This window comes from Leguminivora glycinivorella, chromosome 1 (genome assembly GCF_023078275.1).
Source record: "Leguminivora glycinivorella isolate SPB_JAAS2020 chromosome 1, LegGlyc_1.1, whole genome shotgun sequence".
In the NCBI taxonomy this organism is placed as follows: Eukaryota; Metazoa; Arthropoda; class Insecta; order Lepidoptera; family Tortricidae; genus Leguminivora; species Leguminivora glycinivorella.
Window position 1 is genome coordinate 33312549 of NC_062971.1, and position 21848 is coordinate 33334396.

At 38.8% G+C, this 21848-nt stretch overlaps 2 protein-coding genes across 3 annotated transcripts; one reads left to right on the top strand and one right to left on the bottom strand.

Annotated features, from left to right (window-relative positions):
• Positions 1–2073: 2073 nt before the first annotated feature.
• Positions 2074–5180, top strand: LOC125230659 (cleft lip and palate transmembrane protein 1 homolog). Its single transcript, XM_048135893.1, has 3 exons — positions 2074–2343; positions 2547–4167; positions 4258–5180. The coding sequence occupies exons 1-3, from the start codon at positions 2236–2238 to the stop codon at positions 4413–4415; spliced, it is 1887 nt and encodes a 628-aa protein (XP_047991850.1). The 5' UTR covers positions 2074–2235; the 3' UTR covers positions 4416–5180.
• A 2695-nt stretch (positions 5181–7875) lies between these two features.
• Positions 7876–19302, bottom strand: LOC125231111 (E3 ubiquitin-protein ligase RNF8-like). 2 transcript variants are annotated; one of them, XM_048136475.1, is made up of 12 exons: positions 18998–19302; positions 18283–18873; positions 17703–17954; positions 17272–17469; positions 16285–16362; positions 15774–15887; positions 15150–15391; positions 14663–14778; positions 12165–12210; positions 11362–11484; positions 9553–9842; positions 9230–9398 (listed from the first exon to the last, which is right to left on the bottom strand). In XM_048136475.1, exons 1-12 carry the CDS (start codon positions 19085–19087, stop codon positions 9256–9258), a joined length of 2283 nt encoding a protein of 760 aa, XP_047992432.1. In that variant the 5' UTR covers positions 19088–19302; the 3' UTR covers positions 9230–9255. The 2 variants fall into 2 exon arrangements, with proteins under 2 accessions (XP_047992425.1, XP_047992432.1); XM_048136468.1 differs by lacking the exon at positions 12165–12210 and having other exon boundaries at positions 7876–9398; positions 18998–19301.
• Positions 19303–21848: the final 2546 nt, after the last annotated feature.

A 21848-nucleotide genomic window follows, 5' to 3' on the forward strand; every position in this document is an offset into this window, starting at 1 on the left:
CATTACATGGTTCTTTATTAAATGAATTATATTTTGATAGTTAAGGGAACTATGTGCCTTGAATCTTTTTTTTTTATAACTTTGTATACTTATTATTTATCACACTCGTATAATATATATTTTTTTATTATGATTTGTTATGAATAGAGTATGAAATGATAAAAAAAACATAAGTGTCTGAACAAATCGGCGTAAAGCGTAAAGAACTGTTGCAAATATTTACAACTAGCAACACTGTGCTTCATGTCAAAAATAAATGGACGTATTTATTTGGAAGGGAACCAACCTACACAACTATAGTTTTGAGATAAAGCACTTTTTGTTCATAAGTTATATACAAAAAATATTAACGGCTTATTTTTTTAAGTTAGATTGTCAAGTGCTGCAGTATGGCATTGTTTATATTGTTTTACTTAAACAAGCCTTGTAAATGGAGTTTTAAGTATAGTTTTCTCTTAAAAAGGCAATAATTCCTTTTAGCAAAATTGGTTAAGTGAAGGTTGGTCCCTTATTGATTTATAGGTAATCTAAAAGGGTATACAAAAATAATGCACAATAATGGCAAATTTACTTTATTCGTAAACATAAACAATCTCTAAACTTATATTATATCGCTTTCGTAAACTATTTTCTTAGAATTATTTGGAGCCGGAGTCAACGGAGAGTACGGAAGTCAAATCCAGTTTCGGTGAGTAACTTAGAAGCATTTGAAGCAGGAGTCAACACAGAGTATGAAGGGAGCTCTATACATTCTTTAGATTGAACAGGAGTTAAGTTTTTTTGTTAAAACTTATTTTCAAGTAACTTCCAATTAATTTTGTGCGATCTGTAAGTGTATTAAGAACATTTTGAGCATTTCCGATATACTTCATTTCAGATTTTCTCGACAACTGATTCAGATATCTGCAGGTACGTATTATAATTTTTTCTGTAGCTTATAATTTGCATGCCAGTGTTTTTAATTTTATTTCACTGCAGCAAAACCCTTCCGACTGAAGAATTAAATGTTTTCATTTACGTTTACGCTAATAATGATTATAATAACCATTCCTCTCTGCAACATTATTTGTAGGACTAACGTTTCGTAATAATATTAACATTTATTTATTAACGTCCTTAAATGAATAAAAAGCTATCTCTATTCTATGTAAGCATGTATATGTAAGTATGCAAATGCTGGGAAAAACGCTAAGAAGATGATGATGAGCTTGGGATGGGGTTACGGTGGAATTAATGTGTTAGGTTTAATGTAAGGCTTATTTTTCTTCTAGATGGCCTGGGTTTGCGAAAAAACGTTAATTCTGAAAATGTGGCTTCTCAGTTGCATAAAAAAACCTTGAAAACTGAAACAACTAATGGTGCTGTGAGCCTATTAACTCCTGTCCAATTTAAAGAATGTGTACAGCTCCCTTCATACTCTGTGTTGACTCCTGCTTCAAATACTTCTAAGTTACTCACCGAAACTGGATTTGACAAAAGTGTAGAGCCTCCTCCGTACTCTCCATTGACTCCGGCTCCAAATAATTCTAAGAATATACTTAGTTTACGAAAGCGACGTAATCGCCTAAACTGAAAAAAGTGGACCTCCGTACTCTCCGTTGACTCCGGCCCCAAAGAATTCTAAGAATATAGTTTACGAAAGCGATATTATATAAGTTTAGAGATTGTTTTTGTTTACAAATAAAGTAAATCTGCCCTTATTGTGCATTATATTTGTATAACCTTTTGGATTACCTATAAATCAATAAGGGACCAACCCTCACTTAACTAATTTTGCTAAAAGGAACCATTGCCTTTTTAAGAGAAAACTTATACTTAAAACTCCATTTTCAAGGCTTGTTTAAGTAAAACAATATAAACAATGCCATACTCTAGCACTTGACAATCCAACTTTAAAAGAAAAGCCATTAATATTTTTTGTATGCAACTTATGAACAAAAAGTGCTTTATCTCAAAACTATAGTTGTGTGGGTTGGTCCCATTCTGCATAAATACGTCCATTTGACATTGGCCACATAATACATCTGTCATTCGTATCTGTGGTATGATTTTACATTGTCTCTGGTGAGTCAATATTCATTTTGCAGTTTTCGATTTTATTTCTATTTTTATGTCATGGCAATGGCGTAAAAATCAGTCCTTTCAATCATTGATCTCAGTGTTATATTCTGAAATAACCTCATTTATTGATGATTTAACATTTACCAAAATAAACGGCATTTTAAAGTGGAAGAGATGGCTAACACAGAAGAAACGACGAGTAACGATTCTGCAGAAGATAGATTGGTCCCTAGTGAGAGCAATGATGCCAATGATGCTGGGTTATCACCTGATAACGTCGATGTAAGTTTTCATATGTTTTATTTAACTTACTATTTAAATGTTTTCGGGATAAATCGATTGCAAAACTAATAACAATGTCTTTCGAAAAAATAGATGTTCACTAGAATTTTACATTGATAATTTACGCTATATATATATATGTCAAGGTTCAAAATTTTTATGGTCACGGTCAATCTTTTAAACCGAACTAAAAATTATTTCAGATTAATGCTCAAATTGACGAACAGCGCGCAAGGATGCAGCCAACAAAAATGGAGTCGTTTTTTGCTGTAACAAAATCCTTGATAATAAGGGCTTTGGTTGTGTATTTCATCACCTCAATGTTCCGACAGCCGGCTGCTCCTAAACCAGAAGTAAATTCTCCAACAGGGGCCCCAAGGATTCCCGCCATCAACATGTTTTCCAATGGGACAGAATTAGATATGTTTTGTTATTTATCTGAAAAAGAGTTCTTTGGAAAATTTGGAGAGGCAAAGTTAATTTGGAAGCATGAAGGTATAACCTATGGAGATTGGTATGCAGGGCCAAATAAGGATGGAACCTACACATTTTCTACTACAATTGAACCTTCACATTCCTTGAAAAATAATGGCTCAATTTATCTTCATGTGTTCATAGTCGAAGCAGGAAAGTCCCCTGACCCAAGAGATAAAGATAACTATGCTGGGGACTTCATTACCTATGGCAAAAAGATGGTTAACAAGTACAAGAAGCTACGCTATATGAAAACACATAACTTATTAACTGGCCAGACTGAAAAGTCGGAGGAAGAACAGAAGAAAGCCGAGACTTTAAAAGAGGAAATAGTATCTCATTGGCATCCCAATTTGACTGTGAATTTGGTGACAGATCAGACCAATTGGATGCAGGGTAGTGTTCCACCTCCTCTAGATGAGTTCATATATTTTGTGCCTGATGGCAAGTACTACAAGCCAGCTGTGTTCCTAAATGACTACTGGAATATGATGAGAGATTATGTGCCAATTAATTCATCTACAACTACTCTTGAGTTGCAGTTAACGTACCAACCATTGAGTTTGTTCAAATGGCAGTTGTACACAGCACAAGCTATGCGAGACAAGCTCAGTATGTTTTCAGCTCTTGGCGCTGAGGAACAAGATGAGGAGCAGGACACCGTCAAGGAACTGCTCCTGGATACCTCTCCGTATCTGCTGGCACTCACCATATCAGTCTCCATACTGCACTCTATTTTTGAACTCTTGGCATTCAAAAATGACATTCAGTTCTGGAACAACAGGCAATCACTTGAAGGACTCTCAGTGAGATCAGTATTTTTCAATGTTTTCCAGTCAACTGTTGTACTATTATATGTATTGGACAATGAGACTAATGTTATGGTCAGAATTTCATGTTTCATAGGTTTATTGATTGAAATATGGAAAATTAACAAGGTGATGGATGTGAAAATTAACAGAGAAAACAGAATACTGGGTATCCCTACACTGAATTTTACAGACAAGGGATCCTATGTGGAATCAAGCACTAGAGAGTATGACACTCTGGCATTCCGTTATCTCAGCTGGGCTTGCTTCCCACTGCTCATTGGTTATGGAGTTTACTCCCTACTTTACCAAGAACATAAAGGATGGTATTCTTTCATTCTTAATATGATGTATGGATATCTATTGACATTTGGATTCATCATGATGACTCCACAGTTGTTTATCAACTACAAAATGAAGTCAGTTGCCCACCTACCTTGGCGAATGATGACATACAAGTTCTTGAACACATTTATTGATGATATATTTGCATTTGTGATAAAAATGCCAACTATGTATCGCATAGGCTGTTTCCGCGATGGTATGTATTATGTTTCATTTAAATTGAAAGAAACAATAATTTCCAACATCTCGTCAGACTTTAACATTGATTCTTTTTGGTTTGTTTTAGATATTGTATTCTTTATATTCCTGTACCAACGTTGGATCTACAAGGTGGACCACAAGAGGGTGAACGAGTTTGGCTTCTCCGGTGAGATGGAGCTGCAGCAGAACAATGGCACCGCTGCCATTACCGAAGGCGAGCCAGCTGACAAGAAAAATGACTAAGGCTTTTGCCTGAAATATATGTAATACTGTTGTTATCCGTACATTTTTGTCCTTAATGTAATGATTGAAAATGGGCAAACATATTTATTAAAATCTAGTTAAATACGATTTATCTTACATGATGGCTGGTGTAAGCTAAGGAAAAGTAAAGATTTGTACTAGGAATTCCGTGATGAAAATTCTAGCATAATTCTTTGCAGTGCTTGTGTTATGTACATGGGTATGTCCATGCCATTGCTGTTTTTATTTACATAATAAAGTATGAAGTGAGTATTGTGGATGAGTGAACCTTATGTCTTGGTTTAATTAAATTTGCATATGAATTAAAGTATTATACGATGTCTTGTGATTAAATACCTACGTACAAACATTCTATAAGGTTACCAAAGAACTTATCTTGGTTCTACTTTTATTCAAGTTCTATCTAACAGTATTCTTTTATTATTTTCTAGGGGTTAGAATAGCAGGGCCACTAATCTTGCAGGTAGGTACATTTAACTTAGAAATACTTACCCTTACACGTTACACGGATTATTTACGTAAGAACGTGGCCCATTTTTATAAGATTTTATCATATCATTCTTTACACTTTTTGCTGATCTTAAAAATTGTTATTTAGTTAGGATTGTTAAGGTTCATTGAATTCATTCTTTAATCATAATTATAATATATTTTAGCAGGGTAAAAGAACAAGCGACTTAGTAAAAATATTTGTTTTCACTTGGATGTGCGTCTCAGCCTCGTGCCTCATAACTCTTCTTTTTACCTAACATTTCAATGTTAGGTAAAAAGAAGAGTTATGAGGTCCGAGCAAGCAAAAGATGTCAAAATTGGGTGACAAGATATTGTCTTCGGTTACCGCGATAGTTACTCATGAAATAAAACTTTGGAAACGGATTATATCGCGTATAATGAATTTACAATTCATGCCGACGTTCCGATCACCAACGGGTGTTATTACGGGGGTTACACCAACATTATACGCAATATAATCCGTTTCCATAGTTTTATTTCTTGGGTGACAAGCTTAGCGAGTGCCATAAAAAATGATGTCCAAGCAGGTAACCATTTCTGCTAATCCCAAGTGAAAGTTTTCAATATTGAATCACGAGCGCAGCGAGTGGTTTGTAAAGTGGAATCTTGAGCGTTGTAAGGATTGCAAGGCACAAAGGTTAAACAATTTTTGTCACCTAGTGAAACACTCAATTTTTCACCACACCACTAACTGTAAAACAAATGAAATCCTTCAATTTATTTAACATTTAACTATGAACAAAAATCATCATTGTCTGCATTGGACACCTAGTTCAAATTTGTATGAAATTACTTTGCACTCTTGAGGAGAACTTTCTCATCCGTTTTTGAAGAATCAAGAGAGCTTTCACCAGTTGGTGTGAAAATCATATTAAGACGACGTTTTGTAGTCGCACTTAGCAAGTGATAGCAAATTCAGTTACGCGAATCTTATTTCAAGTAAGATTACCTATCTACGCTATTTCATTGTCTTATCGTTACTGAATTACTTCTTTCTGTAGTTATTAAATTTGTTGTTCTTCGAATATTATAAATTTTGTTAAAACATTTAAAAATATTGAATATTGTGGAAATAAATGGGTATAGCGTGCGGGAAGTAAGGATACTCAATGACAGTCTGAAAGCCTATGGCAAATATCTTGGATTATTACAATAATTTTGGTTCTAAATCGCTCAAATAATAAGTACTATAATCGGAGGATATAAGATGAGCCAACGATTTGAAATATTTGCAGTAGACGTCGACCTGCAGCGATACTCTTTACTTACCGACTACCTATACTGTTAATGTGACTTGTACTATTATTCATTACCAGAAGAACATCCTAGTTAACAGTCTTAGGTTATCGTTTTCATTGATTCGTTAGCAGCTTAGGTGACGAAGGAAATTTCCAAAATTGACAACATAGGAATAATTATGATACTTTTCTCATTGTTGTAGAGGTTGAAACTTTCCATTTCGTAAAATTTACCGTATTGTGAAACTTTCATGAAATTTCCAAGAACTTCTCAATTTGGAAAGTTTCCGCAACTTGCACATGATTATCAGTAGATGCTCAATTTTAATTCAGGCGGAGAGTTGTAGGCCGCAACCGCGATCCGAGTGAAATTTTAGGTAAATTCGCCGCACACCCCTGCGTCAGGTACTGATATAGATGTCGGCGGAGGATCGTAAAATCCGCCAGATCACGAAATTCCTAGGCATATCGTGAAACGGCGCCAAATCATGAAATGCCTAAAAGTTGCCCAGGCATACCACGATGTGCCTGATAAACAACACGGCAGATCGATTAAAGCAACGTATTCGTCGATATTCCTAGCTCTATAGCGGGCACTTCGTAAAATAGTTTCTTTCTTGGCCATTGGTGGCGCTGCGTATGCAATGGCGCAGATGGCGGCCGTGTTTGTTTACCTAGTGAAAAATGTCGGCGCCACAACAAAATGATTGTAGCACCGAAAATAGTGTGGTTATTCAAAATAGAAGTGCAAAAGAAGCTTTTTTTCTACTCGTCGACTTTACTCTGTCAATAAAGACACCACAGACTAAACTGTAAGTGCTTGACTTTTCAGTGTTGGCTAGGTATAATATTTCATTACAGTTCACTTTAGTTAACTGAGATAGTTTTATTCAATAACTTGCTTTTGCCTGCGGCTTTGCTCGCGTTAAATCCAAATATTCGGCATGCTCCATACAAAATTCCACCCCCCCCCCTTTTGGGAAGTGGGGTAGCCTACGTCACTCTCCATCCCTTCAACTATCTCCACTAAAATAAAAATCGCCTCAATCCGTCGCTCCGTTTTGTCGTAAAACACGGACAAACAAACAGACACAGACACACACACACACTTTCCCATTCCATTAGTATGGATTTAATATGTTTTAACAAAATTATTGAAAAGGTTAATTTAATATTTATTCCAATTAGGTAACAATACAAGTCTCGTTTTATTTCATTTGTAAAATACAGTCATAGTTTTTAATTAAATATTGTACTTGGCATTTTTTACTTTAATTTTGGAACCCTACGTATTGAACAATATGGCGGCGTATCATGATATGCCTAGGAATCACATGATCTGCCTAAATGCCACTGGCGGGTTTTAGTGGTGAAATCACGAAATGGCGGCGTTTCATGATATGCCTAGGAATTTCATGATCTGCTTAAACGTCACTGGGAAAATCGTTAAACGATGAGTTTTGAACGATATGGCGAATGTTACTAAGCCAAATCATGATTTGGCGCCGTTTCACGATATGCCTAGGAATCTCGTGATCTGGCGAATTCGTCGTTCGGCCGCCGACATATATAATAATATAATTATAGTAGTAGCGAGACTCCTTCGTCCAGTGGCGGCCTTATACAGGGGAATGTGTAAGAGTTTAGGGAATTCAATGAAATACCTGTTTAATTTAAAAATACTTCTTTATTTTTTGAATCAATATTATTATAATAACTAAATTAAAATTAAACAACATATCTTTTTGTAACATATCTGACGTTCATGACACATTTTTATAATACTCGTAATTATCAATTATTCAAACATCAAAGGTTCATCATTTTTATCAACATGTAGTTTCATTAATAATAATCTTAAGAGGACGCTGATAAGAATCATACAATCATTACGTAGATAATTCTCACTCTCTTAGCGGTAATGAGTAATGCCACTTTGTAATGACAAGGAAATATGAGGCCAGAGATATACTAGGCGATAAAGTTCGTCACACGTGTGCAAGAAACGGCCCATCATGAGAAAAGGCGCGACTTTCTCAGAAACATCTAGCGACAAGTGTTGTAAGTCGTGTAACCTTGTCTACAATGCTCTGCTTCCGACACTGCTGACTACACAAGCCATCGAACATTTTTTTCCTAATATGTACATCACTTAAAGAATATCTGTCATTAATTTTACAGTTCAAATTTAGTTGATATACCTACGTACTCAACTACGAATATGAAAATAAAAGTACAAAAAATCCAACGGATCTAGCATATTACTAGATGGCTGTTAAAATTACAATATCACAGTCTTTATTAATATTCATTAAAATTTATTTTTACAGTAGGTTCCCATTATTCGTAACACCATGCTTATTAAACGCCTGACATTGTAGGCGTGGTATGTTCGGTTCGGTGGGCTGTATAATTATACGTACGAAGTTATAGTAATAGATAGTGGCAAATTTAATAACAGGTGCCCTCTATCATCTAGATTGATTTAAGGGCAGTTTAACAGTTCCTATAAAATATTTAAGCGCAGAAATAATGAAGGGCCGACACATACGTACTGCGACTCAACTGCAGTTAGCGTGCACTTTTCCTCTACACTTGTTTGAAAGTTGCAGTTAGCAGTCCGTCTGTATCGCCTCTAAGAATATCAATACCTTATAAGTCAAGTAAACGTCTAGTTTGTTTTAGGACAAATGAGTATTACATGAAGAGGTTAATTTTCCTTCGTTAACACCAGGTAGGCGGCAAGCATGGTCGCCCGATAAATGATAAAACATCAGGCCGTCCCTAATCGCACTATTTCTAAGTGCGATAGGGACGGCCCGATGTTTTATCGTTTATCGCGCGACCATGCTATCGGTGCAGATTGTTAATGTAATGTAATAAATATAGATTCTATTTTTAGTGACTTAGCAGCTGTGAGCAACTTCTCACTACGTCTGCGCGGTATCTGAAGCGGACACTTTCAGACTCCGTAGATACGAACATCGCACAGCTCGTTAACAAACAACTACTGGTTCGCCGGCGGGGGTTGGTGTCGGGGCGGGTGCGGCAAGGCGGGGCGGGCGGGGCTACCGGTCGGGGCAGCCGGGCGCCCAGTGGCCGCGCGCGCGGCAGCGGTAGCAGCGCCCGTAGCCGCCGTAGTAGGAGCCGGGAAGCCCGGGGACGTAGCGGCGGCGCCGGCGCCCACTCGCACCAGCTGCCCGTTCGCCATCTAATTCAATTATGGTATTTATCAGTTACCGAACGGGCCGTTCCTTCCTAGACATTTTTAAACGAGGATACTCTAGGGGAAAACATTCTGTCACGTGGAGAAATCTGCTAATGTGATCCTAAGAAACATTAAAAAATATGCGTTATGAACTCACCCTGACCACCTGAATGACCTGCGGCAGCGGCTGCGTCGGAGGGCGCTGGAAGTACGCCCGCAGCGCCTCCAGCGGGATGGCCCCCGGCGGCGCCGGCCCCGCCCCCCGCGGCACGGGCAGCGCCCCCCGCGGCAGGCGCACGGCGCGCAGCTCCCGCGTCGGCGGCGGCGGCGTCGGGATCCACGTCAGATCCACTGTCGGAATCGGAGCTGGACGTGTAGCGACCGCGGTAGTCGCTGAAGTAGCGCCCGCCGCGGCCGAAGAATACGTCGAGGGGGTGTTCGTAGTCGCTAATCGTAAAAAAATGTCGTTTTAAAAAATAAAAGAAACATGTAAGTTCACTGAGAGAAATTTGCATTGTGAATTTAACAAGTTCGACTTGTTGCGGTTTATCCGTTTGAATCAGCCAAACGTATGTTTAAAACAATATTATATGTGTCAGGTTGTTTTTATAAAATCGACTTGTTGATTCAAATATATTGCCGATTCAAATGACAGCTTGTTGTTTGAACCAAAGAGCACGTAGGCGCTATTTTAACCAAAAAACTTGTTGAACGAACATGAAAACTGGTTGTATTTTCTCTCAGTGTTGTCTTTAGAGCCGACCGACGTTAGTGCTCCGCAGGGATGCCTTTTTCTCTAACGCCGACGCTCAAGATGCAACTAAGGTGACCCGAAATAGCCGACCGCCTCTTTCAAGAGTTATTAACTAAATGTAATCGTGAGAATTCTAACATTGTTATTTTATCACAAAATATTTCTAGCCAAATATTTCCAACTTGGTGATACAGTCAAATTCACAAACCAACATTCAAATACACTATCTTATTATCATTGTCTTAGAGACGTATAATACGTAAAAGGAATGTTGGCTTATACTAACATATTGTGAAGAATAATGGGAAGTGGATCTTGTCTTATAAGATAAAAAAAAACTTAAATATTCTAAACAGCTCATATTTTCAACCATCCATAGATAGCAAGATGAAAAATTAAAAGGTGTGTATTTGTGTAAGCTGTCGTAGTAAAACAAGTGAGCTCGTTCAACGCTGATTTTATTAAATTATATATTATAGGATACAATAATTTACAAGTATTATAGTATTTACAAGTATAGAAAATTGTCACAATTCATAAATATATTACACATTATCTTAACTTCATCTCACGAACCTTAAAATTTGTTCTAGCAGTTTTCTACTCTGCATCTTGCCGTTTTCCAACTTCGTACAAAAATATACTAATATTGCACATGTAAGTATCTACATACCATGCGCGTCGCCAGGGGTAACAAAGAGGGGAGTTTCCCAAAAATATTTATTAAAATGTATGCGACATGCAGTGTGCGTGATTATGGTAACTTGTCGTGGTCGTCACAATCCATGGCTGGCGACGCTCTTGGCATGAACAGAATGATATACCATGGTACAGAATGTCATGTCAAACTATTGGTATATATAGAATGTCGTGTATATACAATTAATTATAATTTCTTCTTTAGACGTGAAAATGGGCGTTTTCCTAGAAATAAAACCTAGCTAGATCGATTTTACGACTCCAATACCCCCATGTACACATTACTACATCGAAATCGTTAGAGCCGTTTACGAGATCCTATATTAATAATATTAATATATCGGTTTTGGTTGTAAATAGGCAAACGTGAGCCGTAAAACAACGTACGCAACGTACTTGTCGCGGCGCAACGAAATCGCACAGATTTGGAGACGGTCCGTAAACAGTGAACTCCGCGGCCGAACTGAACTGAGAACTGGAGGTCAGAAGGTCGCTGATAGGAAGGCTACTCACTCGGCGGGGCCCCAGTCGTACTCGTCGTCGTAGTTCTCGTAGTCGTTCTCCTCCGGCCACGATTCCTCCCCGACGTTGTCGCTCTCGCTGCCGGTTGACGAGTCGTCATCTGAATGACCTCCGCTACAAAAGAAAGGGCTTGTGTTATTCGAGTGCCTGGGATCAGGGAATGAGTGTAAGGACTGAGTCGACGCTCGGAGCGTTCAGTTCCACTAGGTGTGTAGCGGGGCGGCCTCGTAATGCGAGCGTGCACTCAAGCCTTACACTAGTGTAACGGCCCAGCCACGACATTGGTCTAAGTGCGACAGCGGTGAGCGGCAGCCATACGTGCGAATGAAAAGTCCCATCGCTGTGTCTCGCTCCAATGTATGGCCGCCGCTCACCGCCGTCGCGCTTAGACCAATGTCGTGGCTGAGCCGTAAGGCCTTAAACAATTGAAGCTCATATACCTAGGCAACATTGCGTGTTACACGGCATGTCGGTATTTTGGTTATGGTATAAATTAATAGGGATTCTAAATATTGTTCCACGTGGGCAACGCATTTGTAATAAAACGGTTTTGCGAAAATTAAATTACTTTCGACGAAACTACGGAGTCAATTTTGGTGTTGGGTAATGAACATACATTTGTCTTTAGATACGCCACGGGTAAAATAAGCTACCGTTTAAATTGACTTTTAAAACTACACGAACATTCCGTACCTTATAACTATTTGTTTTTGTGCTTTTAAATATTTACTATCACATTAAACGGCACATATAATAGACGGACGGGCGCATGCAGCAAATATTGTAAAGCATACCGACTGGTCCCGGCGTAGGAAGTGGTCGCCTCCTTAGCCGCCAGCTCTGCGAACAATACAGCTTCATAAGATCCCGATACTACTCTAACTATTCTCAAATCTTACGATACGATCTTACGATGTTTGGCGATTGGTGTACTAACTTTACAAGCCACTGCCATTTGACTACTTGGACCGTTTTTAACCAACTTTTAAAGCAACCTAAAATTGTCAGGCATTTTACACAAATCCTATTGGGTTTTTTCGGTTTGATTCGGTTTCCTTGGAGGGTTCGATTCGGAAAACTCTCGGGACAGATCCACGACGTCGCGTCGGTAAGCTAGATAACATACGCTCCGTAACTATTACAATAACGAATGCCCAAGATCCGTAACAACTATGTGATTCCCATTATTTGTAAGTACGAGTACTAAGTCGGTACTAGATCACTTTATCATTTAAGAAGAATATACGTATCTTTCCGGCGGTCCGCAGTTAGTTGAATGACAAATAAAAGGACGTGATATAATTACTATAAACCTTAATATTCAAAGAGGGAGATGGAACCTGGAGGCGCAGGAAAAATAGAGAGCTGGAAGAGCTAATGGCGGCACCTAATATAATTGGCGAGATCAAAGCCACACGACTCCGCTGGCTCGGCCACCTGGAAAGGATGGGAGAGAAGAGCATATGTGGGCCACCCGGGTGACCCGGGTGGAAAACGTCCGCGTGGGCGTCCCAGATATCGCTGGTGCGAGGAAGCCCTGAAAGACCTGTCCGCACTCGGTGTACCCAACTGGCGTGAAGTGGCGCAGGATAGGGCAGAGTGGCGATCTCTTGTGTCGGAGGCCAAGATCCTTTTTGGGACGCTGAGCCAGTGAAGTAAGTAAGTAAGTAAACCTTAATATTCAGAGCTAACCAAAATAAAATATACCCAACGCTACGATTCCCATGTTAGTATATACATATTGTGTTAAAAAATGTTTCATATAAAACGTTGTATTTACATCATTGTATGAAGCTGCATTGTTCACGAGTCCGATCTTTAGCTGGATGTCTCAAGCGCGAAAGCAGTAGGTACACCAGGCGGTTTAGCACAACTCGCGTCAGATGTATGGACTTGCTAGACCGCCTGGGATTCCTTAGTCTAGCAAACTAATTGGTCAGTAAGTACCTACATACCACTTAGTGACTACTACTGAGTAAGAAATGTGTGCACGTTTTCCCCACCAACAAATGGCAGAACGATTTATCGCTTGGGCTCGTCCCTTCCGACCGAGCTTCCGACGTGTCGGAAGTCGGTGTTGCTTGAAGGCCTGAATCTATTCAAACCCGTACACTCGGTTATTCCAACCAGTCGTTACCAGTGGAAGTAGCAGATAATAGCACACTCAATGAAGCCTATCTCGCGGGAAATAATTCGTGTATAGGCGAATTTTGGCATAGTTGTAGGGAATGGTGTTCTAATCCACATACTCAAAGTACTGATGGGTAGGGGAGGAGCTAATGGGTGGAGGGGGAGTGTAAAGGTCCCTTTTTTTAGTTTTTCGCGAATAACTCTTAAATTGTGGCACATAGCAAAAAATGTTCTGAAACACAAGTAATCTTCATAAAATTCTCTACAAAAGTCTTATACACTTTTTATCTGGGACCAATCGTTCATGAGATATGGAAGGGAAAAGATGGACAATAAAGGAATAAACTCATTTATTAGGCTTAGGCGTGCTTTAAATGTTATCTCACCTTTTACAACTAAGGTACAGAGGGACAAACCTCGACTGGGAGGCAAATGTAACTGGTCTATTTTTTCCATGTTTTACAATGTTTGCATTATTAAATAGTGTCCACCGGTTATATATGGTAGGCGTGTTCAGTGGATACATGTAGAACTCAACATCATAGTGTAATAATAATGGAAAAAATGGATTAGTTTAGTTACAATTGCCCCCCAGTCGAAATTTGCCCCGCTGTACCTTACTCCTATTAAGTGGTTACCATTCTGAGTTGCCACTGTTAACAGACAACGTAACTTTTCCTGTAATTTTGGTGCAGCATTGTCACATTAAAGGAATATAATTGTCCGAAGCCAACTGGAATAGTTAATTACGTATAATAACAGTAAATGAGCCTTAATTGTTCATCTACCTCGACAACACATGCATGAATTAATTTATTTCTACAATTAATAAAATAAATAAATAAATATTATAGGACATCATTACACAGACTGACTGAGTCCCACGGTATGCTCAAGAAGGCTTGTGTTATGGGTACTCAGACAACGATAACCAACGGCAATGTGGCACCGAAATTGCTGGAAACGTTACAATGTCGGGTTATCACTAGTGTGAAATTGCAAATAAGGCGTAAACTCGTACCTATGGGTCTCCCCACATCTAGCGTCTCGCGAGCGTAACGTCGGGCCAACTGTATGGAAAAAGACGCCGCGTCGCCGTGGCGTCAGGCTTTGCCATAGAGTTGGCCCTATCGGTTTTAATTTAAGTAATGATATTACAAACCTGCTCTCGCGTTGAGGATCTCTTGCCGTTTCTGCTTAGCCTCCTCGGATGTCTGCATCATTCGCTCGATCAGAGAGTCCAGTACTATGCTCTTGCACTCAGACGTTATGACTGTCCTGTGGAAAAAACGTAACCTGTATATTGAGTTGGACAATCTATCTACTGATTCATAGCTATAAAAAATCAGAATATTCTTGACACGACCACTGACAATTAACACTGTTAAATCATGAAGATTGTTTATACAGAACACATCAAAGTATCAATACATTTATATTTTTTACTGGTTTCGTAGTATGTTTGGATACCAGTCAGTAAATTCTTCTTCCACTAATTGTAGTATTGACAGCATACAGTAAGCAGGTTTTCATCACAGTATTTAAGATGCTTTGCGAGAGTTCTGAACAGATGGAACATTGGAGTTCTAGTTCTGCATCTATGTCTTCTACATAAGCAGTCTTGATTTGCATAAACACTGTATACATACCTGCATATAGGACATTCTCTCTTATTCTTCTTCCACTTGTCGATGCAGTATTTGCAGAAGCTGTGCGAGCAGCCCAGGGTAATGGCATGAATGAAGAGTTCGGAACAGATGGAACACTGCAGTTCTGTCTCTATGATGTCTTCGACGTCGGCAGACTTGGAGCCCTCGCCCACGCAGGTCACCGTGAGGCTCTCGAGGAGGGACTTCTTCTCGGTTTCTACTGATTGTAGTTGGTCTCGGACCTGGGGAATCATAAATTATACGTGTACAAATCGGATGGCAAGTTAGCATTAAAACAAAGAGAATATTCAGAATTTCAGACATATAAAATTGTCCACTCAGAAAGTTATTACTCACCACGTTCACCATTCAACGCGACATTTGTGTCCCGACAAGTCTTACGTATAGTGATTAGGCAATAAAATATAACTATTCTGACAACACAGAAAGGGACAGTGAAAGTGTTAAATCGCAGTGGTGGTATGCAGCTTGCACTACCTACCCATAGCCATAAAAGTTCAGTAAGTAGCGATCGCAATGGGAATGCGCTCAGAAATTTAAGTCAATGATCTTGTGTTCCTGTTGGATCTAGTGTGAGTGAGCCAGCGTTAACAACCCTCTAACCTTTTCGAGCTGCGCCTGTAGAGAGCTGATGACCTCGCTGGACTGCTCCGCCTGCTGCTGAATCCTGTCGGCCGCTAGCGCTGACAGCTCTATCTCACGTTTCTTCACGTGTTCCTGTTTATTAAATTATTAATATTTAAGTCTGTTTAACCAATGAGTTTCTGGGAACTTGTGTACGAAATTTTGTTTGACCTAGTTTACCTTCTGGGTTGGGAGGATAGATGGAAGTAGGTTTCGTGAAAAAACTAGTGTCTGCACATTAGTTGTCAAAGCAGAACCCAAAGAGAACTTGGCAAAATGCCGTGATAATGATTTCTATCAACTATAGCCTTGGTTACCACAGATACCATCAATTGAATGAAATAAAACTATGAAAACGGATTATATCGCGTATAATGAATTTATAATACCTACATCCCGACGTTTCGAACTCTTAACAGCTTTCGTGGTCAACGGGTGATATCAACAACGGGTGGTGATGATGATGATGATTTATGTAGTTGATATTTACCTCTAGTGTCTGTATAGACTTGCCAGCATCAGCTTCAGCCAAAGCCAGTTTCTTTTCGATTTCAGCACGCTCCTCTATCTATAACAAAGTGTATTGTAACATTAATCCTACATAAGTTAACCATCCTTAATGTGAATATATTTGAAAAGCGATTTTCGGGATGCGGATTAACATTGACTGCCAGCGCGAATTATGCGCATAGCCGATAGCGTGTATTTCCGGATTGTAGCGAAAAGTGCCGCCGAACAGAAACTCCGCAGGTAGTGAATGTGTTAAAAATACTGCATACTTTTATTTATTTTTATTTTTTATTAGGGACACCTTACACAGACACCATACACACCTGGAGGCGGAGCGTTGAGAATGAGCTGAGGGAATATGGACTGAGCTGGAACGAGGCCAAGGCGGTGGCTCAAGATAGAAAGGCGTGGAAGGATCTTGTGGAGGCCCTATGCACCTATGGGGTGCCTTAGGACATACAACAACAACAACAATACCTTACACAGATCAACTTAGCCCCAAACTAAGCAAAGCTTGTACTATGAGTGCTAAGCGACGATACAAATACTTAAATAGATAAATACATACTTATATACATAGAAAACATCCATGACTCGGGAACAAATATCTATGCTCATCACACAAATAAATGCCCTTACCGGGATTCGAACCCAGGACCAGGCAGGGTCACTACTGACTGAGCCAGACCGGTCGTCCACGTCTCTCATGTCTCATGCTTAACTCGTAATTGCGCGTCTTTAAGACTTGCTTGCTTGTATATGACTCTAGTATATAGAGATCAGACCCTTTAGCACAACTTGCCTTGTCACGCGCGAGTCTATGCATCAAGCGCCACTTCAAGTATGGACTCGCGCGCGACAAGGCAAGTTGTGCTAAGAGCTTTCTAAAATTCGCGCGTCTAACATAGAGGACATAGCTTTCCATGCATCAATGAAAATTCTTGCATAAAAAAATTACAACACTTACTAATTGTTTAATCTTAGATTTCTCCTCATCTGTTAGTTTCTGTAGCTGTTCCTTCTGCTGATTAAGGAGTTGTTCCGCTTCCCGCTTCTCATTCTCATGTAACTCTATCTGTTTTGCAAGGTTACTCTTTATACTGTTCAATTGTTCTTCTAACTCCTTTTCTCTAAGTAGTTTTTGTTCTTCTAATTCTTTTAATTCCTGTAGAATAATAAAAATGAATTTTTAGTGCCAAAGTGTCATCTACTAATTAAGTAATTACTTATTTATTATGACAGTGTGTGTTTAATATGTATATTGTAAAAATCGAAATACCTGAAAAATAGTCTAAAAGGCAAAGAAAAAAGATTTTGCTGTCAGTCTTAACAACTGTACTTATAATGCATCCAATTCGTTATATGTTATGTTATGTGTTGTGTTTATAAGAATATCACCTTTTCTTTAGCAAGTCTGAATTGTTCCGTCTCTCTCCGCAGCGTCTCCTCTAACTCTTTCTTTTCTTTCAGCCGCACTTCTTCCTGCTCTCGTATCCTGGCTTCCAGCTTATCCAGCATCTCCTGCTTAGAGGAGCTTTCTCGGTTCAGCTCGGACAGGAACTCATCCCTCTCTTTTAATAACTTCTCTTTGAGAGCATTATTTTCTTGAATGAGCTCTGACTCAGTTTCATTATGTTTTGATATTTGTTCCTGAAATTATAATAAGTTTGTGGATACACTTGTGTGTACATTATACTGTATACTGTAGAGAAATTTGTCCATCCCAATCTCTATTTTAATTCAAATTGAAAGGCCTGGCTGACTCTAACATTTTATTTGAAATATGTTTTATTACTACCTAACAGGCATCTTCTGGGCGAGCTCACTCCATTGTAGGCCACGTCTTTGCCTTTGGCTAGTCTGTGGCCAAGAGTAACCCTATTTATAATAATAATTAAAAAAACTTGTCCTTAAATCAATGATACTTTTTGCTGGAAATTAGTCTAATCTATTCTGTACGGATTAAAAGAATGCTTACCATTAAGGACGCAATTTTCCCCTCCATTTCCACTTTAACGGCCGCCAGCTGCAGGTCCCGCTCCTCGAGGAGCAGCGCCTTCTGCTGCTCCACCTCATCCTGCTGCCCTTTCAACTTCTTTATCTGTGCCGCGTATTCATCGTGCAGCTGCTGCTCTTTCCTACTCAAATCTAACTGTAGCTGCTCTTTTAACATCTTACTAGTACTCTGCATGTGCTTTGCATTCTGGATTTTCTCCTCAATATGCTGAATTTCACAACTCTGGGACTCCTCAAATTTCTTTTTCACATTATTTATAAAATCACAGTTTTCATCTGTTTCTAGTTTCCTTCTCTTACATGGCGTTGACTGCTCAATACTACTGACGAATTTATACACAAATTCATTGGAAGATTCTAGCTTTATGACATCCTGATTATTTAGTTTGCGTTTTTGGCCTTTGCCCAGTTTGTCTCCATTTACTTCAATGCCAAAGGAACTGCAGTCTTCCAATATCCAGTTGTTGTCTATTTTCTTAAACACGCAATGATCTCTAGAGAGACAAACGAACGGTATAACTACAGAGTTTTGAAGACCACGACCAAGTTTGAACTGAAAGATTTAGAAAAAAAGTCACTATTATGACATAGGCGCACATGTAATTAAGTACATTTACAAGCATTGATTGCAACGTGCACGCATCATTAATAATCTACGTTTTCGTGTATGTACTTACATCTTCAGAGGTAATTGCGATTCTTTGGAATTTTACAAATTCTGGCTTTAAAGGTTTTGAGGCACATAGTATCGGAAAATGATCTTCCATTTCGAAGACACATTAAAAAGTGTACAGTACGCACATTTGCATCGATACACACATTTATTGTGTTATTATAAAATAACAAACTACGAAAATCCAGTATAAAGCATTGATTCGAAAAACAAAGTCAAACAATGTGTCAAACTCAAATTAGGGTTACCTGTAATTAAAATTTAAGCCCTCTACGAATGTCCCAATTTCACCACGACTGATCTGTCAGTCAGAAAAAATATCTCTTTTTCGCTCTCACTTTCGGGATGCTCATACTCATAGTCTCATAATTTTATTTATAATTAATTAGACAAGAGGAATTTGCATAAGTTACGGCTATCCAATGACTTGTGTACTGGTTGAGTACTAATTATTTAATTTAATTATGATATTATCAAATACTATATAAACTCTAGAGTTAATACGTGCAGCTTCTGACGTTTCCCATACAATTGAGCGGCAACAATTTTACTAGCGCCATCTAGCGGTTCGAGTTGATCAAAGTAGTTGTTCAGACTTTTATTTGAGTAAATTAAAATAGAAAATGCTATTACTTGATCTACTTTAACATTTTTAGACGGAATAAAACAAAAAAATAAGAATTTGTAATTTTTTTAAATTTTATGCTGTATGAAACTAAACTATTTTGATCAACTCATGCCGCTAGGAGCGCTAGTGTGCATGTTGCCAACTTTGGCACTGAGCTGCACGTATTAACTCGTAGAGTTTACATAGTATTTGATATTATTATGTATTTGTATATATTGGTATAATAGGCTGCAGGTTCTAATTATTACTGGGGTAATAATTGAACTATAAATTTTTCTTTTCTGTACATAGTGTTCGTTTGTCTATCATGTTTTTATTAGTTTTTTCCTCTCAATTCGCTCAAAGGTTGACTGGAAGAGATCCCTTATAGGGATAAGTTCGCCTTTGTACACCATAACTATACTGTATTTCTATGTCCTAACTTGTCTCATGTACAATAAAGTGTTTACATACATACATACATAGCTGGGCACCGTTAATCAAATAGTTAACTTCGATAATCGTTAATCCGTTACTTAAAAAGTTAACTTCGTTAATCGTTAAAGCGATACATTTCGGTAGATTTAACGGAAGTTAAAGTTAATCGATAATCCGTTAACACGTCATAAAAATAGGACTCACTGTAGGTATTATGTATTTCTATTTACTAAGTATCCACCAAAAACCATTACGCTCCGCGCACACGGATGCAACAGTTGCACGGCGACATTTTTTGTCTCTGTCGTGCGTCTACGGAGTGACGACAGAGACAAAAAATGTCGCCGTGCAACTGTTGCATCCGTGTGCGCGGGCCCTTAAAACCTGTGACGCCAATCGGTAAAAAACCCAAATGTAATAATTACTGTCTCTTCGGGCTTTTGCCGCCGTTGGTTGGCTAATAGATAACTTGGTAGAGTAATCTAAGGCCCGCGCCGGACTCTAACTCGATGCGTCGGTTGCGCGATTTGTCTGCCATGCCTGATGATTGCACTCTATTCCCAGGTTAGTGATCGATCTAGCACGCCTAATAAGATTTAGAAGATCTCGAATAAGTGATCCAAAATCGCCAATTGGTCTTTAGACTGTTTATAACCGACGGATCTGCTTTTACCGATAAAACCAGGGGCGGCTCACTCCGCGATTCTATCGCCGCGCTACAAGTACATGCTGGCGGCCGCGAGTTCGCGGCCTAATCAGGGGTGGCGCGCGTTCTCATAGAACGCACGTTCGCACTTTCTATTGTTACTTTACGTCGCGAGTTTTTTAAAAGTTTTATATGCGATGTCCGCGTGTGAATGGCTAATAATACTTAGTTAAATAGACATCATGAATAAAATAGGACAATCTTACACAGATTTACTAATGATTAAGTCCCCACGGAAAAGTTCAATAAGGCTTGTGATGTTGGGACTTACACAAAAATATATAAATACTGTATATATACTCAGAAAGTACCCAAGACTGGAATATAATAGTATAACATTTTATCTGAGTAATAATTGGTTTTAATAGGCAACCCTATCGTCCGACGCTGCGCACGTGCGGCTCGTTTCTTTGTTAGGATTTTGTAGGCATTTAAAAGGCGGCATTTCGTGAACATCAAAGCAGTGGGCCTTCTGTACTTGTACTATTATATATTCTGTGATAAAACCTAGGTTTTGCCGTACTACGGGCTTTTACAGTAGCAGTAAGAACGTGGTTTTCGCGGCGCAGCGAGCCGCTTGGGGTGCTGGATTAACGATTAACGGACTCGATGAAATTTAACGGAAGTTAACGAATCCGTTAACATTTTTTAAAGTTAACTTAAAAGTTAATCCGTTAATCGAAATGTTAACTTCGTTAATTAACGATTAACGGATTAACGAGTTAATGCCCAGCTATGCATACATACATACAAATAACAATAGAGGTTAATATTACTATTATGTCGTCTTCAGGAAACTTATATTTCGCGCCGTTTTGTACTAACAAGTTGGGTGTTTTATCAAAATATCACAGTTGCATTTAAGTACATATATTTCAAAATTATAGACGGTAAAGCCAATCTTGTCACAAAAAAAGCGCGAAATTCAAATTTTCTATGGGACTGTAAGTGCGTTTTCACATTATCCGATCCGATATCGGATGTCGGACCGATATCCCATATATTTACGCCGCCATCTTAGATTTTTTCCTTTGAAATCTTTCCTACTTCCGATATCGGATCGGATAATGTGAAAACGCACTAAACCTGCGCCCCTACATTATT